The sequence below is a fragment of the Anolis carolinensis genome, chromosome 2 (genome assembly GCF_035594765.1).
Source record: "Anolis carolinensis isolate JA03-04 chromosome 2, rAnoCar3.1.pri, whole genome shotgun sequence".
Lineage (NCBI taxonomy): Eukaryota > Metazoa > Chordata > Lepidosauria > Squamata > Dactyloidae > Anolis > Anolis carolinensis.
Window position 1 is genome coordinate 297,262,523 of NC_085842.1, and position 27,998 is coordinate 297,290,520.

General features: G+C 41.8%; 2 protein-coding genes across 5 annotated transcripts in view; one reads left to right on the top strand and one right to left on the bottom strand.

Annotated features, from left to right (window-relative positions):
* Positions 1-27,998, top strand: part of arl15 (ADP ribosylation factor like GTPase 15) — a 260,537-nt gene that overhangs the window by 12,654 nt on the left and 219,885 nt on the right. For 3 of the 4 annotated variants that reach the window (XM_062972409.1, XM_062972410.1, XM_062972411.1), the window contains exon 2: positions 1,145-1,216. In XM_062972409.1, the coding sequence (XP_062828479.1) occupies positions 1,145-1,216 (72 nt within the window). Of the gene's footprint in view, positions 1-1,144; positions 1,217-27,998 lie in introns of those variants that run through there. The other variant, XM_062972413.1, reaches the window with a different exon arrangement.
* On the bottom strand, positions 3,787-8,538 carry hspb3 (heat shock protein family B (small) member 3). Its single transcript, XM_003216187.4, has one exon. The coding sequence runs from the start codon at positions 6,949-6,951 to the stop codon at positions 6,415-6,417; it is 537 nt and encodes a 178-aa protein (XP_003216235.1). The 5' UTR covers positions 6,952-8,538; the 3' UTR covers positions 3,787-6,414.

Genomic DNA, 27,998 nt, shown 5'->3' on the forward strand with positions numbered 1-27,998 from the left:
AAAATTGCACCAGTTTTCCCTTATCAGCTCTAGATTTTGAGATATAGAACATATGCCATCTACCAGTTGTAATCTGCTCACCCATAGAAAATCACAGTAACCATATCTAAGAAACTAGAGCTGATGCTGTTTATCCACTGTATTAAACTCTAGCGCCTTTTAGATCTGTCTAGGCAGTGTTCCAGAAGCATTATCTCAGTTTATGTTTCCTTTAGCAGGTCTGTCTGGGTATGTGGCATATGAAGTGTAGTCTAAAGTGCATTTTTATCTGCAGTGAGACTTCTGCTAACTTCAACTGCAACACTGGACCTGAAAAATCTCATATCTGCCAAAGAGAAGACCCCATGGGATACAAAATTTGAGAATAACAGTAACCATTGCAACTGTTCATGCATTTTGCTTCAGTGGTTTCTCTATTCCTTACATCCGACTTACAAATGACGCATAGTTAAGAACGGGTGTTAACAGGAAGTGAAAAAATCTACCCTAGGAAGGGAAATTCATTCCTGAAAGAGTTATCATGGGGAAATTGTGTCTCCATTGAAGCTTTAACACCAATTATTTTTTCCACAACAAACCATATTTTTTCAAAATCCAATTATCACAGGGACAGAAAGTGAGGTGACATCTTCTGAACAGGGATTAACCCTTCCCTTGCTATCCAAAGCTCATATATGGCTCTATATGGCAGGAGTTAAATTTTTAAAATGTACCTGTTCTGACTTACATGCAAATTCAACTTAAGAACAAATCTACAGAACCTATCTTGTTCATAACTTGGAGACTGCCTGTACTTGGTTAGCTAGGTTCTGTCCAGATTCCCTTTGTATTCCCTCATCATCTGGTCCAGGAGTTTTGCTAGATTTTGGTTCTGAAATCTCATAGAATAGTGTGCAGATGAACTGGCCCAGTTGTTAAGAGAATTTTGGTGTGTGCATGTGTGTGTTTTTCATAAGTTTTGAGTGATTCAAAAATATTTTATTAAACGAATTTCTGTGTACAAGAATGTATGATATGTTTTAAAGCAAATCTAGTGGTGATTGGAGGAAGACTAATGTTGATTTTAAATATTAGGTATTAATTAACGTTAACAGTTCCATTTAAAATGCATTATGTTTATGTTGGTGAACCCATTCTCCAACAGATTTGATTGTTTTCCTGATGAAACAGTGGAGAAACGTAGTTTAACTTCAGAAGACTGCTACATTGCTACAAGGTAATACATTTTTATAAGATCTCTTTTTTCTTTGCTCTAGGTCAAATGATTTGGATATATAAAATGCAAAAAGGCTGTTTGTTTTCCATGCCAATCAGTTTAGTATGTGAATTTCTTATATGGCAACACTTACCAATCCCAGGACTTGTGTGTATGTATAAATAGGTGTTGGGTCACCTCACATCCCATTATTAAATATGTCATCATTCAGTTTGAAGTCATAAATCTATGAAATAAAAATTATGTTTTGTGTAAAAATTGTTTTATTAAGGACATTATTGCACAAGAACCCCCATCTTGCAATGTTTGAACAACACAGGATAGTAACTACTTACCAGCATGATGGGGGTGACACTGCATAGCCATTGGCGCTGCATTACCGCAATGTTTCAGCAGTGGACAGCCACACTTCTAGATGTGTGGCATAACTCCACCCTCCCACTGTGCTGCTTCTCCATTTGTGTGTTTAGTTTTTTGTAGGCACTTTGCAATTTTAGCTCACCTGAAGTTACACTGCACACCTAGAAGTGCAGCTTCACACTGCCAGGGCAATTGTAAAGTGCTGGATTAAAAAACTTAAACATTCCAGCTAAGGGAGATCAGAGAATGATGTCAAAGAAGTGCTTGGATTCATCACATGAGATAAGTTCCAGGATGGTGGCATGATTAGAAACATAACCCAGATGGTTTTATTGTGGGAAGGTGGCAGACTGAACGGTTTGGGACTCTACCTTCGTGATTGTGTTTCTCCTTATGAACCCGTGTGATCTCTTCGATCATCGGGGGAGTCCCTCCTCTTGCTCCCACCTCCATCACAAGCATGGTTTGTGGGCCTTCTCTGTGGTGGCCCCTCGGCTCTGGAACTCCCTCCCCAGGGAGATCAGGCAGGCACCCACCCTGGTAGCCTTTAAGAAAGACTTAAAAACCTAGGTCTTCCAGTGTGCCTTCAATAACTGATCACAAGAATCACCTCAGTACTGATTATTACCAGGCCTGATGTATTGTTGTTGTTTTTTTGTCCTTATTTGGTAATAACTCTCTTCATTTATCCCACCCTGAATTCTCCTATTATACTACAGCACTTTTATCTACTGTACCTCATCAGACTTCAATTATGCACTCCTCGCACCACTGCCCAGTCTTTTACTATTTTAATCGCTATATTGTTCTTATTCAGCGGTTTTATTTACTATTACATTATTGGTTAAAATTGTGGTTTAATCTGTGTAATTTTAAATGTTGATGATGTTTGTATTCGTTGTGAATGTGTTTTATCTTGTTTATTGTGGAAATTTGGGCTTGACCCCATGTTAACCTCCCCGAGTCCCTGCAGGGAGATGGAGGTAGGGTATAAAAATAAAGTTGTTGTTGTTGTTGTTATATTACATTACATTGTCTGATAAGGACCATCACCAAAAGTTATAGTTCTGCTAATGTGCTGTACTGTTTCCATCTTTGTGTGATAAAGTCCTAAATTTCTGATAGAGTCAATCTATCTGTTAGGAGAAAGAGCTAAAAAAGATAAGTTGGGTTTTTTCAAGTACAGGTAGTCCCCAAGATATGAACAGGTAGGTTCTGTAGGTTTGTTCTTAAGATGAATTTGTTTGTAAGTCAGAAAAGGTACATTTTTAAGTGTAACTCAATCCAAATGTACATACCTTTGGATAGCATAAGGAAGGGTTAGCACCTTGTGGCATTTGCTTTGCTGTTTGTGCCCCTGTTCAGAAAATTTCACCTCACTTTCTGTCCCTGTGTTGATTGGATTTTGAAAAAAATGGCTTGTTGTGGAAACAAGGATAGGTGAGAAAGTTTCAGTGGAAACACTTTTCCCCCATGATAACTCTGTCAGGAGTGAATTTCCCTTCCTGGGGATAGATTTATTTCACTTCAGATGTTTGTAACTCGGGGACTGCCTGTATTACCTTATGCTAAATCATCAAAATCATCATCATAACCATTGGTTCTGATCCCCATACGAACACTAGAAAACCCCATTTGGGGTGTCACTGTCCCTGCTTCTGTTGTTTTCCTGCCTCAGCCTCTGAGGCAAAAAGGCATTATCTCTTGAGAAAGGAAGTTCAGGAGAATAACAGACGGTAGTGGACTCCCTTCCATACAGAAGAGAGCAGACAGCCCCACTTCTTGGTTACACATGGTTCGTGAATCTTCGATTTGTTTAAATGCCTTCTGCTTCCCTCTGAAGTGAAAATATGTCTTGCAAAGTTTATTTTTGGGGAGGGGTTCCATTATCTATTTTTACTGCTAAACATGAAGGTTTTCTTTGTTTGAAAAGTTGTTGGCAGTTGCAGGGTGACAATCCTTGGATGGGGAGCATTATGATTCTTTAGAAGTTTCCATATTGTGTCTTCAAAAGAAAACATTTTCAAATTGCTTTGTATCAGTTGAGGATATAATCTTAGAACCATTAGCAGCAGTTTTTGTGATTGCAGGGATACCACACTTTGATATTGCTACATAACATCTGCTTTGAAGTTTTTATGAGAATATTTGTTTGTATTCATGGCCTAGAAAGAATGTAGACCCAAAAGAAACACACAATTCACAGTATATAAATGTTTCCAGTCTTGCCTTAAGTCATTTATTGTTATACAGTTAGATGACATACATAACTCAAATTCAGTTCAGGAACAGTATTTATCTATTTATCTATTTTCATGTTGTTCATCAACTAAATTAATTTCAGAAATGTTTCAGACATGTTCTTTTTCTCTTGGAATTCTTGGAATTCCATTGGCAAATATTTCACAAAACATTTCCATGTCATCATTCTAATATATATGTTTAATGTATAATTATGAAATTAATGATATGAATAGGAGTAAAAAAAAAGAACTAGAATAAAAATGTCAGTAGAACTGTCACCATCAGAAAATGAGTACTTTTTGGTCAATAAAATAGCATTACTCATAACTTACTAATAATAAAAGTCTTATTGGATATTTGATTTTTCTTATGTGTGGCTATATTGCCCTTAGTAAAAAAATCAAGAATTAAAATTATGTTTCTAAATATCATTTTCTTAACCACTTTTAATCTGTTGATATAGAGGGTATTGATACAGTATATAGTGCACATGTTTATGTTTGTAAAGGTGCCAGTGCTACTTTCTAGAGAGCAAAACCGGTTTGAAAGAAATTTAAAGATGAAAAGATAGCAGAAAGAGAAAGAGACATCAATCCTTTCTCTACCAGTTGTATTATTGTAAGTAGCAGTAGTTTTGGTAGTCTGTGTGCATCTTTACTCGGATAAGTATGCATATAGAATGACCATGTGTGTTTGAGTTTACTGTAAGCTTGATCAATCTCCAATATATACATGACAAATAAGGTGATAGTCTGCTGTAGGTATAGAAAACTGGGTGGGTAGATATGGATAACAGATGACAATTCGGCCCAACATCCCCGTATTATCCATACCAAGCATACTTGAAATTGGCATCTGTCACAATGGCTGCTTCTACATAGCCACATAATCAAAATCTGAATGTGGATTAAAGAAATTCAGTTCCACCCTAGAGAGTTTCCACATGCACCCCGGGACAGTGAAAAAGCTACTGCAGCATTCACAAAGCTCCCTTTGTGCTAAATCGATCCAACAGAATGACATATTTTGTTTTCTTACCCCGTTTGGAGAAATGTGCTGAACTGCATCAGCCCATCAGATGGGAATCATCATCTTCCTACTCAAATACAAGAGATGGAAAGTGATTTCTTCTTGGGAAGGGAGGAAAAAGGTGTTTTTTTTTTACCTTCCTGAAAGCACCATATCTGGTTCCTTTATCTGAATTTTCAAATGGTGATGCTGTTTACATGAGTGCTGCACATGTTCCTCCCAAATTTCTGCTCTGCAACGACCATATACTGATCAGCTGCAGTTTATTTATCACCAATTTTGGACTTTCTCCTGAGTTTTTTATTGCATGTTTTCCATGTGGATGTGTTGCAGCACCCATTAGGGGCTTGCGTTTTGTCCACCCCATCCACCCCCATAAGCTACATCATTCTGGATTTTACAGCATGTGTAGATAAGGGCCAATATTTCTCATCTGTAAGATGAAGAAATATAAGTTTAGGGATTTCATTTTGGGCAGTCTTTTTCACTTCACATGCTTCTCAATATACCATCTGACAGCAACAACAGTCGTTGAGGAAATAATACTTTGATTCTGACATTTTTACATCAGTATTCTTAACCTGCATCATATAGTTAGAGTAAAACAAAAAATATGAACAAGTTAAAGACTTCTCTTTGAAAAGAGAGTTCCTGTATTTAGATGAAGGTCATGCTTTTAAAAAACATTTTGATCATCATTTAGTCATGCGAATACATTTATTACAGTCACATTCTTTCTTTTAATGTGTCCAAATGGCAACAAGAGCCTGTATTTAGTTTGGCTCCTTCTCCTCTGAATTCCTTTACTATACATAGCTCTGCAGTCATGCTTACAGTTATCTTAACAAGATGTGAAAGGAGACATCCTAACTTAAACAGCTGTTCTTTTCCCAAAAGAAGACTGCTGAAATATTTTGAATACCACATGTAGCAAATCATTGTTGGGAGAATAAAAGGCCACTTTGAAGATCAGTTGTTACATACAGTACTTATAAAAAAATATCCTTACATACTGCTATGCAATATACTAATTTATCTGGGACTGAAAAGTCATAAATTTTAGTTTTTAAAATGCCTTGTCTTGTTCTTCAGAAGTAGGAGTTCCACCTCTTGGTTTATTTGCGCTTAAAGGACTTATTTCGATCAGTTGTAATGCTGATAAATACAACAGTTTCACAATTCAGTATTACACATCAGTGAAAAGCAGCCTTCATCCTTTGTCTCTTGAATTCAAGCGATGTAAAATTTTGAATGCAACCTTCTATTTCCACCCTTTCCCATATATAGAACCTTCCTTTCACACATTCTTCTACATCCATGTTTTACAGGATTCTCTCTGCTTTGTCAGATTGTTTTGTTATGAATGTGTGGGTGCATTCAGTTCACAGGAACAAGTATTGTCTTTGACATCAAAACAATCAAGTTCAACACACTAAGTAAAATATGCAAAAGCTTGCCTTTATCTTCATTGTGAATACAGCTCTGCATGCATATCACCACAGTTCACGACTGTTCTAGTTAAAGTAGAAACAATGTTGTCTCACCCATAACAAAACGTCTACAGTTCATATCCTGCCAAATGCCTTGGTTTCAATAACCAAAATGCCATCGTGGCAGAAGATAGCAGTCAGATCTTTTGTTTCAACTCCATCAGGCAATTTGTATTGTCTAGTAAAGCTTCTGGCTATAAAGCCATGTTCATCCATCCTGGGTCCATGCTGAGCTTTGATCAGCAGCCAGCCTTCAAAGGTTTGAATGATAACATCTTCAGGACGGAACTGCACAACATCTAGTAAGACTTGAAATTTGGGTTTTTCTTCATTTGTACTGTGCTGTTCTGTTTCCACTTCACCCACATCCTTTGTCTGTACAGCCACTGCTGGGCCTGGCAAGGCGTAGAGAGAATGGTTTAACTTGCATGCTTCCAAATCTTTGTTAGTAAAATATTCCTGATAACGTACTGGAGTTTCCACCCAGTGCCGTATAACTACTCCCTCCATTGCTGAAATAATGTTGATAATCTGCTGCTTTATTTCTTCAGTAGGAAGAGTCCAGTTCACCAACTGGAACAATCCACACTCTTTCCAGTTGTACGTCCACATATAAAGTAGTTTATCGGCTGAGGTAGCTTGTCATTTTTAGCTCTGTCAGATACTATCTCTTCTGTGGGTGTGACTTAGATCCATGAGACGCACTGGATCTTTTCACGTGCTGACAATTGAGCCCTATTTATAGCATTGGTGCCTGAACTGTTTAGAAGTTTTCATTTTCATTACTTGGTATGACACATTTTATGGTTTCTCTTTTGTTATTATGGCTATTGTTATGAATCAATATATGCGTATGTATGTGTTGTGATAGACAAGTTTAACTTATTAAAAATGATAGCCCTGTTGAGGAGGTTAGGTGGGATTGGAGAGGATATGAGTTTTAAAGGCCATTTTAGTGTATTTACTCAATTTTATTCTTTTACCATGCTGTTACTATTTAACTTTTGTATTGCTCTTTTTAAACTGTAAAGTGTGGATAGATGTTAGCTGCCTTGAGTCCCCATGGGTAGAAAGGTGGGATATAATTAAATATGATGATGATAATAATGATGATGATAAAATTATTACACAAGCATGTTGAGTTTGCTGGAACCCGACACAAACAGAAATGATTTTATAGATTCTTATCATGTAAGAATCTAACAGGGACAGTTGTCTGATTCTATTTTTTTTATTAAAATAAACAATATGACTGCTCAGTTGCAGTCCAAATTCTTATTGACCTGTTTTGTCCTACTTAAGATTCCCTGTGCTAGGGTTGATTTTTGAGACCGCAATCACATTTATTTTATAATTTTAACCATTGTTATTTGCCTTCAAGCCATTTCCAGTTTAGGGCAATCCTATCAGTGAAATTATCTTGGTACGATTTGTTCAGACAAGGTTTGCCATTGCCTTTCTTTGAGGCTGAGAGAGTTTGACTGGTGGGTCTCCATGTCTAAGCAAGGATTTGAACCCTTAAAGTACTGTGCTACACTGGTTCTCCATGTCTTCAAGTAATTTCTGACTTAAGGCAACCTTATTACAGGGTTTTCTTAGCAAGTTTTATCCACTTGGTTGCTGTTATCTTTTCTGAGGGTTCAGGAGTATGATTTACCCAATATCCCTCACTGGATTTCCATAACTGAACGGGGATTTGAACCCTGTATTCCTACAGTCTTAGTCCACTACTCAAACCACTATACCATACTGAATTTCAGGCTGAATCTATACTGAATCATCCAGTTCAAAGCAGATGATTTAAATGGCAGTGTAAATGGGGCCTCAGTGCCTACATTCTCCTGCAAAAAAACAAACAAAAAACAATTAACTATTATAGTGAGTTACTTAAGCCGGGGCCAGTGGGGAGGGGTGGGGGTAGTGGTAGTGGTGCGTGTTGTAAATGTGTAAACAGTTTGGAACCTAAAACAAAAGCTATTCTTATTCATGATATGTTTCCCATTCCAGCAAGCATTTCAGCCCTGTTATAATAGTAAACATGGATATTTTCAATGTGGCAACAGAATTGCAGATATTTCTGATTTTTTAAAATGATGGCATTACTTATGTTCCATCTGCTTCTACAGAAAACTACTTAGATATCCACATACATTTAACATAGAGATACATAATGTTATCCTGCACTTACTGAGCAGAGCTGCAGTCTTTGGTTTGTGTGCATATACAATATTATGTGTTACATGTATTCAGAATATAGCTGGTAGTCAAATCCTCTACTAAACTTTTATGATTTCTCATGTGTGTCACTGTAAAGTAAGGGTGAACAAAATGTGGCTTTCAGCCTTTTTGGAAGCTCTTGAGTTTCCAGACACCTTTTTGTTGCAAAAAATTTTTGAAAAAAAAAAAGATTTTTTTTCCTGGAAATTTCTATAAGTGGAAACTCAGCTTTTGGATAGGTCACATTGAGCCCACAGGCCTTAGTTCGGCAATCCCTAATTTAGAGTATGTCTATCCTACTCTTCAACCAGAAAGGTTTTCAAAGTGGTTTCCACATTGTTAAGTTGACAGTTCCCTGTCCTTAGACTTACAGTCTAAATAAGACACCACACACAAGGAAAAGGGAATGACTGTATGGGAGGGAATTAAATTCAGCAGATACTGCCTATTCCTCCCTCCCTCCACAGCCAGAGTATGGCCCTTCATCTGATTCCAGACCTAGATATGATTGAGCTGTGCCTGCTTCTTCTTTTCTTCTGAAGCCATGGCAGTCATGATTGGGATGAAGGGAGGGTCCTTTATCTGCTCCTGGGCATAGGAAAGGTAGAGTTGTGCTTTTGTCTCTCTACCTGAAAGTCAGGATAGTGGCAGTTAGAATGGAGGGAGGGCATTTCATCTGCTTCTGGACCTAGGCATGGTGGAGCTATGCCTGCCTCTCCTTCTTTCCTTGTGATTCCATGGCAGTGGCAGTTGGGATGGAGAGAGGGTCTTTTATCTGGTTCTGTGCTTAGGAATTGCCCTATGTCACCTTCTTCCTCTCTTTCTCTTCTGCGCTCTCTCTCTCTCTGAGGCCAGGGCAGTGTCAGCTGGGATGGATGGATGGATGGAAGGTGTTTCACCTACTTCTGGGCCTATGCAAGATGGAGCTGGGTCCGCTTCTTCTTTTCTCCCCTAGACCCCCAAAACTGTCATCTCCATTGTAAGATACACTGCTGTTATTCATTAAAATATAACATATGACATATAGTGTTCCAGCTCTAGAAGCTTTCAAATTGGGTGAGATGTGTTGAAAATAGCTTTTGCTTGTCTCTACCAAGGTCAGGTGTTCTGCTGTACTAAGACTTGCAATAAATAAGCTGACATTTTTAGAAGATTCAGTGTCCTTGGCTAACCAAAGGCTGGAGCAAATGCTACTATCACCATAGTGATGTTGCTGAAAATATCTTTCCCTTGAGGAGTGATCCTCCTCTTGGAAGTAACCTTATGAGCTATGTTAAGAGGTCTCATTGCCTTCATCAGTGGCTGCCAAGACTGTGAAGTAGGGGGATGGAAACTTTTATAATGGCAGCAATTCAGAGAGTAAATAATTCTTTGTGTTTTGGCTAAAAATGTGAAGGCTCAAGGGAAAACTTGAACATTTTTGGGAAAATGTTTTTGCACATTTTCCCCCAAAGAATAAAAAAGTTGAATATTACAGTAGAGTCTCACTAATCCAAGCTAAACGGGCTGGCAGAAGCTTGGATAAGCGAATAGCTTGGATAATAAGGAGGGATTAAGGAAAAGCCTATTAAACATCAAATTAAGTTATGATTTTACAAGTTAAGCACCAAAACATCATGTTTTATAACAAATTTGACAGAAAAAGTAGTTCAGTACGCAGTAATGTTATGTTGTAATTACTATATTTACGAATTTAGCACCAAAATAGCATGATATATTGAAAACATTGACTACAAAAATGGCTTGGATTATCCAGAGGCTTGGATAAGTGAGGCTTGGATTAGTGAGACTCTACTGTAGTATTTTCTTTTGGTATAGTAAATACAATATTTACTCCACCAAAATTATTTCTAAAAATTATGGCATTTTGTGAGATTGGTTTTTTTTTTGTCTGTTGGAGGCAAGTATGAATGCTACAATTAGCCAGAATGGTTAACATGTTAATCAAACATGTTTGATTTCAGCTTCAAAGCCTGGCTGCTTCCTCCCTGAGGGAATCTTTTGTTGGGAGGTGTTAGCTGGCCCTGATTGTTTCATGTATGGAATTCCCCTGTTTTCAGAGTGTTGTTCTTTGCAATGTTTTCTGTTCTTCTACTGTCTGTGTAGATGAAGAAGTACCCATATGCAGTGCTTTAGCGCACACACTCAAAAAGAAAGGCTGTGGCCCTCTGAAACGAGAGGATTTGCCAGGTTTTGATGATGCAAAGCTATTCAGTGGTATTCATGCTGGCCAACAATGGATTCCCCAAGGTAGGAAGCCAGGCAAGTGGGATTTATATCCCTGTGGAATAATGTCCAGGGTGGGAGAAAGAAATCTTGTCTGTTGGAAGTAAGTATGAATGCTGCAATTAGCCAGAATGATTAGGATTTAATGGCCTTTTAGCTTCAAAGCCTGGCTGCTTCCTCCCTGGGGGAATCCTTTCTTGGGAGGTGTTAGCTGGCCCTGATTGTTTCCTATCTGGAATTCCCCTGTTTTCAGAGTGTTGTTCTTTATTTACTGTTCTGATTTTAGAGTTTTTAAATACTTGGGAGCCAGATTGTGTTCATTTTCATGGTTCACAGCAGAATAATAATGACAACAATAATAATAATAATAATAATAATAATAATAATAATAATGACTTTGAAAATACAGAGTATTTCTCTCCCTCCTCCCTGGGGGAATTCTTTGTTGGGAGGTGTTAGCTGGCCCTGATTATTTCCTGTCTGGAATTCCCGTTTTCATTGTGTTGTTCTTTATTTACTGTCCTGATTTTAGAGATTATATTGTTCTGTTTTATTTTACCACAGTAATTTTATATATTATATTTATAAGCTTATATTATCTGTTTTGAACTGGATTATATGAGGCCCCTTCTATACAGCTGTATAAAATCCACACTGAACTCAAATTCAAAGCAGATACTGTGGATTATCTGCCTTGGTATTCTGGGTTATATAGCTGTGTGGAAGGGCCTTGAGTCTACACTGCCATATAATCCAGTTTAAATCAGATAATCTGTATTTTATAGGCAGTGTGGAAGAGGCCTAAGTGAACCCTGCCTGTCCCCCAAGTGCCATTGTGGCTGAGGGGGTTGCTATGACATGAAGTGGGTGGAGCCTAAAGGGGGCGGGGCGGGGCCCACCCTTCTGACTGGCAGCCAGGGGGAGAATGGCTCTTCCTCATCCTACCCCACCTTTGTGTTTTTGGCATTTTTTAAAAAATTGGACTTTATATTTCTAGGTTTATTTGATTGAAAGACATAGATTGGATGACTATGTTTTTTGTGGCCAAATTTGGTTTGATTTGGTTCAGTGGTTTTGTTGTTTACTCCATGGGAAAAATGTACATTACATTTTTATTTATATAGATGAAGTTTGTGGGCTGGCAAATAGTTGTTCTACATAGCAGAACCTAATTTTTTTTCCAATAGAGTTCTTAGAACTGCTTTAGAGGTATAGGAAAACAATCCTTTTTCAAATAAATATTCACAGATTTTGCTATCCAGATCAGGGGTCCCCAAACTAAGGCCCAGGGGCCGGATGCGGCCCTCCGAGGTCATTTACCTGGCCCCCGCCCTCAGTTTTATAATATAATATATTGTATATACATATAATATTGATAATAATATTATAATGAAATACAATATAACACTAATAATAATACCATATAATAATATTAATTATATATTCTATATTACATATAATATTACTAATAATATTACAATATAGTGGTATAGTTCAATATAGTAATATATAATGCTAATATTGTGCTATGCTAATAATATAATATATTGTATGTACATATAATTTGTAAGCCACTCTGAGTCCCCTTTGGGGTGAGAAGGGTGTGATACAAATGTAGTAAATAAATGCAGTAAATAAATAAATAAATAATAAATTTTAGACTTAGGCTCACCCAAAATCTGAAATGACTTGAAGGCACACAACAACAACAACAATCTTAATTAACTTGACTATCTCATTAGCCAGAAGCAGGACCACACTTCCCATTGAAATCCTGATAAATGTATGTTGGTTAAAATTGTTTTTATTTTTAAATATTGTATTGTTCTTTCATTGTTCTTCTTCTTGTTGTTGTTGTTTTTGCACTACAAATAAGACATGTGCAGTGTGCATTGGAATTTATTTGTATTTTTTTTTCAAATGATAATCCGGCCCCTCAACAGTCTGAAGGATTGTGGACCGGCCCTCGGCTTAAAAAGTTTGAGGACCCCTGATCCAGATGTCAGCCTCTTTTGCTAGCTTTGGCCAGTCGAATGGTTCTTACAAAGAATAGTTGCCCTCACTTCTTCAAGAAACTGATGTAGATCATTAAGTCAAACAATCTGAAACTCATTTATCAAAACTAGACAAGTATGTGTCTCAGTTACCTCTCCAAAATAAAGGTTCAAAGGTAGCTCACACACAAGAAGCACAAAATATACTTTGAAAAGACATAGACACAATATCAAAACAGAGCATCAGACTAAGCATAAGCGACACTGTGAATCAATGCAGTTTGACACAATTTTAATTACCATGGATAAATGCTGTGGAACTCTGGGGTTTGCAGTTTGATGAGGCACAAGCAGCCTGACAGAGGAGGCTTTTAAAATTATCAGTCTTAGGATTCTATATCATTGAACCATGGCAGTTAAAGTAGTGTCCAATTTGAATGGATTTTATGTTGCAGATGTAGCCATAGAGGTCAAAAATCAGACAGCAATAATTAAGTGTAATTGGAACATCAGTACATAATACTTTCTGCTTAACAAAGCAATATAGGCAGAGTAACAGAAGGAAGCATAATGGAAATCTGACGTGCGAGTTCTACAGTGTTTCCATTGTGTTTGGAGTTTGGACATGGAATAGAGGAATTGTGGAAGGCTGGGGGAGGCACATATTCTCCCACAAAGACCTTTTTGCATATGTTTTCAAAAGGTACAACATTTCAAGAGGTACAACATTTACACATTGATGCAGGAGCACAATGCCACTACTAGATCCTGGCCTTGGAATCCGCATCCAGCATGACCATGCTGGCTGAGGATTCTGGGTCTTGTAGTCCAAAACAAATTTCCCAGCATTTGGACTGGCCAAATAGTCTTTGCCTTTCAATGTTTGTTGTTCTGTGTGCATGTACATAGAATTTGGATAACACCAAACAAAATGTGGTAGGAGTTCTGGCTTAAAACTTGTAAGAAATGTTTCACAGGCAACTTGAGTTAAAGACATTTGAAGCCACTGAGGTCAAAGTACCTGACTTCTGTGGTGAATTGAACAATGGCTATATGTTTGTGCATGTTGTGTATATACAATATTCTCCTTCCTTGGACTCCATAGTATAACTATAATGTGCTCCCCCAGTTACCTGTATGAACAAAATATCTGAGCAGACATCAGGAGTGCTTTTCAAAGTATGAAAATTGCAAATCAAGGAACACTGGCCACCGTTCTTAGTGGAGAAATGAACATTTATCCAATTTGTCGTCACAGATATCTGCTCCCTTGTGTATGATCCTGGTATTACACATTTTATATATCAATTTTTGCCTTTTGTATATACAGTATTTATAAAAGCACTTTATTTTATTTCTACTCAGAGAACATGAACACAAAATCACATGCACATTATAGATTGCAATTCAGTTAACCAACTAAATGCAGCGGTCTTTTGATAACATTATTAAAGAAGATTGAACATGAAAAGAGAATTGCTTAAGGGCTCTACATATGGGAAATGAGTTTGCTATATAGCATATAGCTCTCTGCTTGACTCTTTTCCTGAAGCAAAATATATATAGACATATATGAAAGAATTAAGGAAATCCTCTTCCCATGAAACCAAAGGGTTTTGGTGTAGTGCTCAGACATTAGTGTTAAATCAACAATATATGTGTCTTATTAATAGTGTAAGATATTTTTCAATGACAATACCAAACTTCCTTGATTACATTAACTAAAAATATTTAAGGTGGTCAAACTTCCTCAATTACATTAACTAAAAATATTTAAGGTGGCCAAACTTCCTTGATTACTTTATCCTAAAAATATTTAAGGTGCACTACTTCAAATATTGCACAGGTCCCAAAGAGCTTGTCAGAGTGTTCTGATAAGAAAGACCAAAAGTGTACAAAAAAAGTGATCTGAAGAGTGTAATTTGATAATGAAATTAATTGAAATTGTCTTGCTTTATAGTTGTAGCCATCAGTCAGAAACAATCTGAAAAAGAAGCCACAGGCATACACAGATGCAAGCAAATCTCCCCCTATACATACTTTTTAAAAACAATATGAGACACTATTATTAGGAAACTTAGATGGATCATTTGAAACGTTCATTTCTCGTTATAGAACATGTTTCTTATTTTGCATGTTTCAAAACTAATACAGGTACCATGAAATAGATCTGTTATTCATCATTATTAAGATGTTATACTGACACCTTGTGGTTTTCAGGAAAGAAACCAACTCACAGAGGTTGCACGCTAGCTAGCTATGTTTGTGCCTGTAAAATCAGTTTCTTTTTTTTTCTAGTGAAAATTAGTAAAACAAAGTTAGATATTGCAGTCAGATCTGGATAAGATCTACACAGACATATAAGGCAGTTCAATGCAGTTAAAATTCATTATTTCAGTTTACACTGACTATATAATGCACTTTCAAATTGCATTATATGGCAGTGTAGATGGGGCCTGGGAAGTCAATTTAGCAAATAATCACTAAAGGAAGCCAAAGTCCAGGGTTTGCAAGGCTAAAGCGTTGGTGACTGAGGCTCTTGCGGAGTGTCTGATTCATAGTGTCACTGTGGATCGAAGGTGTCTTAGTAATGAATACAGGTTGAGTATCCTTTATTCTGAGATTTGAAATGCTCTAAAATTGTTCACATGGGTGGCCGAGAAACCTCTGCTTTCTGATGGTTCAATACACAGAGTTTGTTTCATACATAAATTATTAAATATATAGTATATGAAAGTACCTTCAGGCTATGTGTTTAATGTTTATATGAAACAAATGTATTTATTGTTTAGACAGAATTATATCCATCTCCAGGATGCCTCACTATGTATATGCAAGTATTTCAAAATAAAATAAAATAAATTCTGAAAAATGGAACACCTGCTTCCAGGCATTTTGGATAAAGGATACCCAACCTGTTACAACAATGTTAGGAATTCAATTTAAAATGATACAATGGAGAAAGATGAGGACAGTACAGATTCCCAGAAGCAAATCATAATGACCTTCTCATTCACCTGCAACTTAATGGACTGCTGCAGTATCATCTGGTTATTTCCCAAGGGGAAGGGAATTTTTTTTTCATGTCAGGAGTAACTTGAGTCACTTCTGGAGTGAGAGAATTGGCCGTCTGCAAGGACATTGCCCAGGGGACGCCCGGATTTTTTTTGATGTTTTTACCATCCTTGTGGGAGGCTTCTCTCACGTCCCCGCATGGAGCTGGAGCTGATAGAGGGAGCTCATCCGCACTCTCCCCGGGTGGGATTCAAACCTGGCAGCTTTCAAGTCAGCAGCCCAACCTTCAAGTCACTTAGTCCACTACGCCATCTGGGGGCTCCAGTGGAAGAAAATTGTGACTAGCACATAACAAGGTGTCTTGAAAGAGAAAGCATAGCTTTTATGATGTAATTATGCTTAGAACATGGTTGGAAATCCTGTGGACTTCCAGAAGTTGCTTGGCTGTAACTCCTAGCATTCCTTAAGTGGTAGAGGGTGGGTCTTGGAACATATCCCCCTGGATATGGGAGTCATACCGTATCCTTAAAACTACTAAATACACAATGACATTTCTTGATGTTCTTTTATCTATTGCTCCAACATGCCATCTGAGACAGGTCACTTCATCCTGGTTCATAGCCCTTTCTAGATGCAGTTGAGGATGCTAGTTTTAAAAGCTTAGATGCTGCATATACTGGGAGTCTTCTTATTCTATGTGTCACCCTACACCAGGGGTGTCCAAACTTTTTAAGCCAAGGGCCAGCTCATGGTTCTTCAATCTTTTTTGGGGGGGGGGGGGGAGGGCAGACTATTGGAAAAACATGAACACATTCCTGTGCACACTGCATATGTCTTTTTTATAGTGCAAAAAACATAAAAGAACAATAAAATATATAAAGTGAAAAACAATTTTAAGCAACATAAACGTACCAGTTTTTCAGTGGGCCTGCTTTTGGCTGATAAGAGAGTCAATTTAATTAGGATTGCTGTTGTTATGTGCCTTCAAGTCATTTCAGACAGTGGCATAAGATGCCTAAGAGTCTGGTAGAGTCTCCTTCTCTGGAGGTTTTTCAGCAGAGGTGGCATGGCCATCTGTCAGGAGAGTTTTGTTTGTGGGTAGGGGAGGCTTATAGTTGGTACCTGGCTCTCCCCTTTTCTTCCGAAGGGAGGAGCTGCAGCAAAGGGCAGCCTTTTTGAAAAATGCAGAGGCACCAAGGGATGAAGGTGGGGTGGAGAAGGAAGGGAAGGAGGGAAGCCAGGCAGCTGCTTTGCCTCTGGGGTCAACCTTTCCCAGCCATGCACCAGGAGCACCAGCAGCACCAGCAGCAGTGAGTGCCTGGGGTAAGCAGGGCAATTGGGGAGAGAGGAAGGAAGTCAAGAGATGGAGGGAGCAAGGGAAAAAGGAAAGAAGCAAGGGAGAAAGACCTGGAAAGAGAGGGCCAGTGGAAATTTGAACAGGGGCCACAATTGGTCCCCAGGCCAAACTTCGAACATACCTGCCTTACACCTTAAGACCTATCAACCAAAAACTGTTTTATATCCCAAATTCATGTGACTGGGTTTAATTTTTATTGCTGTGTTTTACATGACACTTGGACAGAGGTGGTCCGCCCGCAAGGCGCCCTCGCATTTGCCTGTGGCGCCATCGTCCTGGGGGTGCCCTCGAGCCCCCGGGATGATGGCTCCACCCCCCGTCTCCTTCAGCTTGGGGCCGGTCATTCCCACTGCGGCCTGGTCCTTCCCGGGGCCGCACAGGCCGCATGGCGGCAAGGCCCAGGCTGCGGCGGGAAGGACAACGCCGCGCGGCTCTGACCACCACGTCGCGTGACGTGGGCGGAGCTGTGTGGCATGGTGGGCGGAGCCAAGCCGTGCGGGCCGGATGGCGCCTGCGGCAAGGCCCAGGTCGCAGCGAGAAGGACCAGGCCGCAGCGGGAAGATCCTTCCTGCTGCGGCCTGGTCCTTCTTGCTGCGAACTGGGCTTTGCCATGGCCGCCATCCAGCCCGCATGGCTTGACTCCGCCCACCATGCTGCGCGGCTCCGCCCACTACAGTGCACGGCTCCGCCCACCATGCCACATGGCTCCGCCCGCTGTGGTGGGCGGAGCCGCGCCATGTGAATTCGGGGGGGGGGGTGCAAAAATTCTCTGCCTACTCCTAAAAATTGCCTAGGGATGGCTTTGCACTTGGAAATACCTGCCAAGAGGATTTCATTTGACATTCTCTGTGAAGTATTGGTTTTGCCTTTTCCTCTCCTTTGCTTCAGTTCCCTCTGTTTAGGTTTTCCCAATCCTGTGGTGTAGATGCCTCAATTTGTATTAGTTTTTGGGTGGAGCATAAAATCTCCCTAGAGGCCAGCATTAGTTGGTCTGTTCCTTTTGCCTGTTGCAGAGCTTTCTTGCTAGACTCCTTTTTCTTTCTGCAACAGAGCTATAGTGATTAGAGGCCTGATCATTGTCTGGTAATCTTAGGCCTAACAATCCAAAGCAGGCATCCTTAGCACTCAATTCTGCATTTACAAGTATTAATATTCCATCAGTCCCAAAGTCAACAGAAGCTTGTGGTCAGCCTAAGTTTCAGAAAGTAGAAGATCAAGACAGTTTAAAAACACACACTTATAATCCATCACTTTACATCAATGGCAAAAGACTTTTAAGGATTCTAGAGAGATGACTGCAACCAGCAGAATCTTCTTTCGTAATATATTGTTTTAAGCTATTTTATAATAATCCCGGGTGGAGTTAGCCCTTTGTTCTTCCTGTTTTCAGTAAACTCATTGGGTTATCTATTCACCTTGTTTGAAGTGCCTCTCTGTGTTAAGGGTCTTGGTCTTATCAGAAGGTATACAGATAGCTCCCAAGTAAAGCCAGACACTATATTCTTCCAAAGGCCAGGGCGTGCCATCACATTCTCCTTCTGCATCCTTTCTATATCTAAAAAAATGCTCTCAAGATTTAGGCTGACAATTTCTGGCCCTTTAAAATTATTTTTGGCCGAGATTCAGTGCTAGAGTTTGGTATCCAATACCAGCAGAACTGATATTTTATTTTCTTCTCCCATCTTCTGAATCCATCTCAAAACCTGCTCCAATGTGAGCCAACCCTCAGTTATAGGTTTGGAGTACATTGGAGGCTGTGATGACAGCAAGGAGATTCTCAGTTCTGGAGAAAGCAAGAGGACCCTACAGAAGCACACCATTGAATCTTTTCCCTCAACAGCAATGCAAAGATTTATTGTTACTTTTGTTTCTTGATTTTCTTCTGTTTTAATTGGCTATACTATAGATTTCTTTTTGCTTTTGAATTTCATGTAACTTTGAGTGTCTCTAATGCATTAGCGCCTTTCAAAGAATATGTCCATTTTTTTCTGCCTGTTCTTGAGCAGACAATACAGAGCTTTCCTGATATCATCCCTTTTTGTGCTGTGCAAACTGTTAGGGAATTCCTATGTCAGCATTTAGTAACAATGTGTGGGCAGTGCAATATGTTCTTTTAAATTAGAAAGACCATCATTGCATCTGTATTTGCATTAGCTCATTTGGTTAATTTAGCAAAAGTAGGGAGAGGTGGGGTGTGTGTGTGAAAAATAGAGGTAAATTAGATAAGGATTCCCTCCACCCCAACACTGATAAAAATATTAAGAAGCATCTTCTCCAGAACTGAACCCTTTACTTCAGACCTTTCAATTTGACACAGAACCATTAATGACAACTCTTTGACCATAGTTTTACATGCAATTCTGGATCCCTCTGAGTGTTTCCATCCATGTTTAATCAGTTTGTTGATCAAATACCATAGGAGACTTTATCAAATCCTTTGCTGAAATCCAGATAAATCACATTGATAACATCCTCACCATCTATTAAATTTTTAAAAACAAAGGTTAGTTTGATATGATTTATTCTTGACAAATCTATGCTGGTTCCTATTAAGTATTGTTTTGTCATTAAGATACTTGTAAACTTATTCCTGTATAATCTGTTCCCATATTTTTCTTGGTATTGATGTCGGGCCGTCTTTCCTGTAATTTCCTGGATCTTCTTTCAAGGAGAGCGTAACCTTATCCAGCACAGGATGAGGTTGCACACATCCTACCTTTCTACTGAATCTAGGCAAGACAGGGCACTTCTGTCTTGTTTGGATTCAGCTTGAACTTGTTTGCTCTTACCTAATCCATTAGAGACAACAGTTGCTGGTTTAACACAGAAAAAACCTCTTTGGAGTTAGATTGAAAGGAGTGACAGAGCTAGTTATCATCAGCATTGTGGCAAAGGTTTTCTAATTGGCTGTAACAAATGTTTAGTCAAACTCTTTCCAGGTCTTCTGCCGTTGATGGTCTAGTTTCCAAACCACTTATTTTGTCACTGCCGGCTCCCTAGAAACTAAGGGGCACACTTGGCTCTACTGTGAAAGGGGATATTTAGAACAATTGTGTCCACTACCTTAGTCACTTCCCTATTCCTGAGATCAAACAGGGTTTTGACAGTGTCACCTGCTGAGGTAACAGGAACATTCGCAAGAGCCAACTGGAATCCATTTGGATCCATAAGCCTCCATAAGCCTCCTGATGGACAGTCAAGTCAAGTCAAGCTGAAAAAAAACAATTCCATGTGTAAAAACAACACCTGCCCATTATATGGGCTCAGAGAAGGTGGGGTTCTGTGAGTGCTTTATGCAAGTGCAGACTACCCATTTGTGTTTCACAGAGACCACGAAGATGAGATTCACAATTAGGCTATAATCCTAGGCATAATTACCTGGGATTATGTGCTCAGATTAGTGTTTTTATATAAACATGGGCAGAATAGCACTGTTAAAGTATTTCTGATTTGATTCAAGTACTGAGTTCTTCATTCTGAAATGTGGGTAACCTCAGGTAAAATAATTGCTGAGAAGAGAGAAAGAGAATTCAAAATACGAATATCTTGAATATCCCTTATCCAAAATAATTGGGAAGTCCTGCTCAACCAAGGCTTTGCTTACTTTGTTCTGTCTTGTTCTTTGCTCATCTGTCTCTTGTCCTGGTGGCACAGTGTGTTAAAGTGCTGAGTTGCTGACCTTGCAGACCAAAAGGTCCCAGGTTCAAATCCCGGGAGCGGAATGAGCGCCCGCTGTTAGCCCCAGCTCCTGCCAACCTAGCAGTTCGAAAACATGCAAATGTGAGTAGATCAATAGGTACCGCTTCGGCGGGAAGGTAACGGTGCTCTATGCAGTCATGCTGGCCACATGACTTTAGAGGTGTCTATGGACAACTCCAGCTCTTCGGTTTAGAAATGGAGATGAGCACTAACCCCCAGAGTTGGTCCCGACTGGACTTAACGTCAGGGGAAACCTTTACCTTTTACCTCTTGCAAATAGCTCAAATATAATGTTTCTTGATCATCTGTCTCATGCAAAGAGCTCCACTAAAACATTCTGAATGGTTCTTTCTCCCGCCAGCTTCGCTCCTCCTTGCACAAATGGCTGACTTCAAGGGTGTAACTCAGGCATGAGTAAACTCTGGCCCTCCAGTTATTTTGGACTTCAACTCCCACAGGAAGTCCAAAACACCGAGAAGGCCAAAGTTTGCCCATGTTTGGTATAGCTGGGTTTAGCTACAAGGCTCCTCCTCTGGGCAGGGCTCTTAAAGGTGAAGCCTTAAAGGAAAAGGGCTAACTCTCCACAACTATTTACAATGCAGGCTAAACCTTTCCAACTGGGGTAAAAAATAGAGGAAGGCTCTGTGGTGGCACAACATACCTTATGCATATAGTTTGAATGTAATTTTATACATAATATATTATTAAGTTTGTGTGGGAAACAAAGTTTGCATACATTGGACCATCACAAAGCAGAAGTGTCACTATCTCAGCCACCATATGGACAATTATGTATTTTGGAGTATTTTGGGATTTTGGATAAGGGATACTGTATATAATGAGGCAACAAATTCCTTTTTGCTTGCTTGTTTATGACTGTGTGCTTTGTGTCCTGTACACACTCATGGTTAGCTGAGGCACCAGATTCAATCATCTATTGAGTAATTCCTATTTATTCCTTTGGGCTATATTCTGTTCCTTGCTTTTCAGAACACACCCTAAATTAATTAGCTTTAAAAACAGCAAAGTACTAAATGTTACAGTTAGTAGTATGCTGAGCCCGTTTCCAGATTCTTCTTGCCTTTCCTACTGACATTGACTGTTCATATAGAATAATCTGGAATGGAAGAATTCCATGATGATGATGATGATGATGATGCGTGTATGTGTATGAAGAGAAAGAGAATCAGAATTCTCACTATTGTGTTGCTACCAGGACCTGGAAATGTCTCTTTCCGTACTTCAACTTTTGGATTCCTTAACCAGCTTAGTTAGTGATCATGATGGTTAAGAGATTCTGGAAGCTATAGCCCAGAAATAACTTTCTTCTTCGTGGTGCTTCTGTGGAAATCGCACTTATGGGATCTTCTAGTGCGCCTGCGCAGCATTTCGGAACCTTCTAGAACCTCTTATTGAAACATTTTTGGCGGAGGCCCCGCCCACTCTCCCCAATAGAGTATATATAGCCCGGTGGGCGGGGCTAGCCCCAGTTCTTTTTTTCCGCCGCTCAGTCAGCATTAGGAACCTCTAGCTCTTTCAATCTATTTGGTATAATCGGATTTGACTTGGACTGCTTCATCGTTTACCGCTTTTCTCCAGCCCATACGACTTGGAAAGGACTCAGACTACGCTCTTTGGATATCGTAAGGCAGGCTAGTGTAATGGCTTCCTTTTTTAAGAAGTGCGAGGCGTGTGGGGGCAATCTCCCCAAGGCTGATGGGCATTCAAGATGTCTGCTGTGTCTGGGAGAGAGCCATAACTCCCATTCCTGCCAAGTGTGCCGGGGATTTACCCCGCAGGCGAGAAAAAACAGAGAATCTAGATTAAAAGCGCTCTTATATGAGCAGGCTCTGGCCCCAGCCCATCCAGCGGCCGCCTCGGAGGCCGGATCAAGCGCCCCCCTGATGGAAGGGAGCAGTTTTCCTACTCTAGCAGGCTCTGTGCCTGAAGCGCCACAAGATGGCGGCGACGGGGCAGCATTGGCCCATGAAAGAGCCAAAACCGCTCGCGCGGCAACTTCAAAGCCCAAAGAGGGGCGCAAAAAATCTAAGAAAACAAAGCATCTTTCTGCAGTCTCACCTCAAAGACCACGTCTTCAGCCCTCCCCACAGATTCTCCCAGGGGCCGGGGATCAGCCTAACGATTCTCCGGGGTCGCAAAACCCCCCCTCTTTAACTCCGGTGGAGCCACAGAGCTCCCAAGCGCTCTCTCCCTCAGGGGTTTTCCCTGCTCAGCCGGTGACTATAGCACCGAGCAGACAGCAGGAGGCGCAGAATGGAAGGAGGAGAGACAGACTACCGTCATCCAGCCTGAGCTCTGAGAGCTCTTCTCCCTCCCCTAAAAGGTCCAGGAGGGCCCGTTCGGGGCGGCGCCGACGCCGCTCCCCTTCCCCGGGCTCGGCAGATTCCAGGTCCCCTAGATGGGGCTCACCTTACCTCCAGAGCGCTAGCTTCTTTCCACCGGATCCAAGGTTTCCATATCCATATTATGGACAGGGTTTTCCTCCGTGTCCTTTTCCTCCACCTGGGTTCGATGGTTATTATCCCCCGCCCGGGTTCGAGGGCTATTATCCTTATGGCCCGCAGGGCCGCCATCTTCTGCCCTCGGGTTCGCTGCGTGGCCACGCCCACGCAGCGTCAGAGTCAAGTGGGTAACTGGAGACACGCCCCCAGGGCGCATCCCTGAATTCGAGGTCTGCGCCTGAATCCGAGAGGGCCAGCGCATCCATAGTGCGCGCGGCCCCTCAGCAGCTTCTGCCCTCCCAACTCTCCCTCAGAGAGAGCTTCCTTCCACTCTAGCGCTGCCTCAACATGCAGAGCCTTTAGACTCCAGCCGAGGGGAAGGGCCTGGAGACGGGGATGGCAAATTACAGGAGGAGCCAGCTCCGGTAATGGACCCCCACGATAACATTGATCCATCCTCGGCTGAGGATATAAAAAGTTTTTCGGCTTTACTGATAAGACTCTCCAGAGCCCTGAACCTCCCTACACCAAAACCAGCCAAGATTGTAGAGGACCCAGTGTTTCCATCCTCCAAACAACAAGGCCCACTTACTACCTCCCTACCCTAGCTCCCATATTTGGTAGAGTTAGTCAAAAATGAAGGAGTATCACCAGCCTCATTGCCTGCCACCCCGAGGAGGGCAGAGTATCTATATAAGATAGACCTTTCAGGAGCCTCCTGGCTGGCAAAACAACCCAAGCTAAACTCTCGGGTGGTTAATGTAACTCAACCAAAAACAGTGCAGAGGTCCCAACCTGCCCTCCCAGACAAGGAAGGAAAGAAACTAGACAGCATGGGGAAAAAATTCTATTCTGCAGCCTGCCTTTTTGCCCGCATTGCACATTATGGGGCCTATATGGGGGCATATCAATGTTACCTTTGGGACAAGATGGCCCCATATATTGATAGCCTTCCCCAGGGAGATCAAGCCCTAGCTAGGGCCTTCTATCAAGAAGCATATCTTCTCTCGGACCTTCAGAAAGAATTAGCCAAAAACACCGCAGACGCATCAGGCAAGCTTCTGGCAGGGGCAATATCTCTAAGGCGTCATGCCTGGCTTAGGGCAGCCAACCTATCTCAGTCGGCTAAATCAATGATTGAGGACCTTCCCCTAGACGAAGCAGGGCTTTTCAATCCTGAGACAGACGCTGAAATTAAAGACACCCATGAGGTGACTCAAGCTGCCAACAAGGACGGCGTTCAGCCGTCGTATTACTACTACCAGAGGCGTCGATGGGGTCAGTTCTACCGCTCGAGGAGGTCCAGCCCTCCTTCCGCAAGAGGGAGACAGAAACCCTTTTTTCGTCCTCAGGGAGGCAAGAGATCGTCATTTCCCTATAAGTCCCAGCAACGGGGAGGAGGGAGATCAGGTGAGAGACAGAAACGTCGATTCTAACGGGCACACTGACAACCCCGTCCCACTGTTACCTCCAAGTTTAGACTCCCGCAACTGCCGCAACTACACTTCACCTGCCCCGAGTTTTGTTGCTTTGGCAGACACGTTTACTCCAGTGTTCAGTTCAAATGAGTTTCCCCAGTTCAAGGATAGGTTAGCTCCTTACCTAGGAGCGTGGAAAGAAATAACATCAGACTCTTGGGTTCTCGGCATAGTCAGGAAGGGCTATGCCATTGAATTTAAATCCCATCCCCGCACAGGAATCCCGCGCCCGACAACTCCCTCTGAGTACCTTCGGGAGGAAATAGGGACGTTGTTAGCTAAAGGAGCTATTTCTAGGGTGTCATACAGAAAGACCAGGAGTTGCTTTTTTTCTAGATATTTTCTAATTCGCAAGAGAGGTGGGGGCATGCGCCCCATCCTCGATCTTAGAGCTGTCAACTGACACATAAGGACTCGCAGGTTCAGGATGGTGACCCTTGCATCCATTCTCCCCTTCCTGCGAAAAGGGGTGTGGTTTGCAACGATTGATTTACGCGACGCCTATTTCCATGTATCGGTGCGGCGCTCGCACCGGAAGTTTTTGAGCTTTATGGTGGGAAATACGGCTTTTTCTTTCAACGTGCTTCCATTCGGCCTGGCCACAGCACCTAGGGTGTTTACGAAATGCATGTCCGTAGTGGCTGCATACCTCAGGCAAAGAGGCATAATGATTTTTCCGTACATTGACGACTGGCTTCTCGTCAGTGACTCTAAGGCCCAACTTCAATCTGATGTTTCATTCACCCTCTCCCTCCTACAGACGCTTGGCTTGGTAGTCAACGAAGAAAAATCGCACCTGGCCCCAACACAGAAAATCGTCTTTATTGGGGCTGCCATAGATTCTATCGCCGAGAGGGCATATCTGCCAGAGGACTGTTTTCGAGCCATCCGGGTGGCTATTACCAAGCTGTGTGTAGACAGAGGGACTTCGGCGTGGGGTATCCAGTCTATTCTTGGCCATATGGCCTCCACTACGTCCCTGGTAGAACTGGCGAGACTAAGAATGCGGCCTCTTCAGAGGTGGTTCTTGGACTCCTTCAACCCACTCGTCGACAACCAACGAGTTCATCTGCGTCCCCCACTCAAGGTCCTCACGTCATTAAAGTGGTGGACAAAGAGACACAACCTGTGTGCGGGCCTTCCCTTCCACCCCCTGGAACCGACTCGCGAGTTAACAACAGACGCATCTTTATACGGCTGGGGAGCGCATCTCGAGGGCCTCACGGTCAACGGAAGATGGTCCGGATGTCAACGTGCCCTCCATATCAACCTGCTCGAGCTACTTGCCGTGGAGAAAGCTCTTCATGCGTTCAGACGACTACTCAGGGGAAGGACAATTCGGATAATAACCGACAACACCACGGTAAAATATTATTTGTCCAAACAGGGCGGAACACACTCGAAGGCTCTTCTGTCCCTCTCAGTGCGAATTTGGGACTGGTGTGTTTACAACCAGATAAGACTTCAGGCCATCCACCTGCCAGGAAAAGACAATTCATTGGCGGATGCGCTGAGCAGGACCTCCTCAACCACTCACGAATGGCAACTGAATGTCACACAGTTCCGGCTCCTGGCCCGGCACTGGGGTTGGCCGGCAATAGATCTGTTTGCATCACCCAGGAACACCCAATGCCCTGTCTTCTGCGCTCGCCTTCGCCCCCACGCCACCCAGGGGTGTCTGGGGGACGCGTTTCGCTACACGTGGTCAGGAGACCTGCTATACGCATTTCCGCCACTCCCGCTGATCGGCAGGACAGTTACGAAAGTGATCCGAGACAACTCGGATTGCATACTTGTGACCCCATGGTGGCCTCGTCAAGTGTGTGGCGGGCGGCCAAAGGGGAATACCTCCGACTCAGACCCTCGCCGGATCTCCTGACGATTCACCACGGTCAAGTCACTCACCCAGACTCAGACACACTACGCCTCACGGGGTGGAGGGTCAGACCTCGCGAGGTCTCTCCTCCCCTGTGAGAGCCATCCTTCAGGCGGCTCAGAAATCATCGACAAAGAAGGCAACAAGTATAAATGGGAGAGGTTTACGAAATTTGTGGAGCCCATGGGTCTGGACCCTGTCTCGGCCCCCACGCCTGTGGTCCTAGACTTCCTGGTCCATCTCGCTAGGACGGGCCTCTCCTTAACATCCTTGAAATGTTATGTAGCTGCCCTATCTTGGTATAGGAAGGGGCCTTCGGGACAATCATGTTTCCAGGATCCTTTGGTAAAGCTCTTTTTTAAAGGATTCAAGAACTTGCATCCCCAGTAACACCGCCGCCACCTGCCTGGAGTTTGGAACTGGTGCTTTCCCAACTTTCAAAACCTCCTTTTGAGCCAATGGCTTCCAATGATATTTCTCATCTCTCCTGGAAGACGGCTTTCCTGGTAGCCGTTACCTCAGCGAGGCGGGCCAGCGAGCTCTGTGCCCTCAGGGCAGATCCACCATACTTACGTTTCCACACTGACAAAGTGGTGTTGAGGACGGATATCACCTTCTTGCCAAAGGTAGTATCCAAATTCCATATGTGTCAAGACATATCACTGCCGGCATTTTTTCAAAACCCTGCCTCACCTTTGGAGATTATGCTGCACTCCTTGGACGTCAGAAGAGCTCTGGCCTATTACCTCCAGCAAACAGCAGAATATAGAAAGTCTCCACGACTATTCCTGAAGTACCGGACGGACAAGCTGGGTACCCCGGTCTCCTCACAAAGATTAGCGTCCTGGATAGTGTCAACGATCCGCCTGGCGTACAGGCTTGCAGACCAAGATCCTCCACAGCGAATAACAGCTCACTCAACAAGAGCCATGGCTGCATCCCAAGCGTTCCTCAAGGGAGTACCATTGGAAGACATTTGCAAAGCGGCAACGTGGTCTTCCTCACTCACCTTCGCCTCACACTATGTCACGACCCAGGCTACAGAGCACCAATAACCATACGCAGAGGCCAGATTCTATCTAATATCTTTATTAAGGAAATATATAAAGTTAATAAAAGCAAATATAAAAGTTAGTCCAGAAGCAGACCTTTCAGGAAAGGTCAAAATTAGTCCAAAGAAACAATGTCCAATATGAAATATTAAGGTCCAAAGTTGTAATCCAATAACCGAAACACTCACTTTGCCAGGCAAAGTGAGGGGAGATGACAAGGTCCTTTAGTCCATGAACTTGAGCAAGGCTAGGAATTAACTTGATACTTGAAAACAAGGCTTGA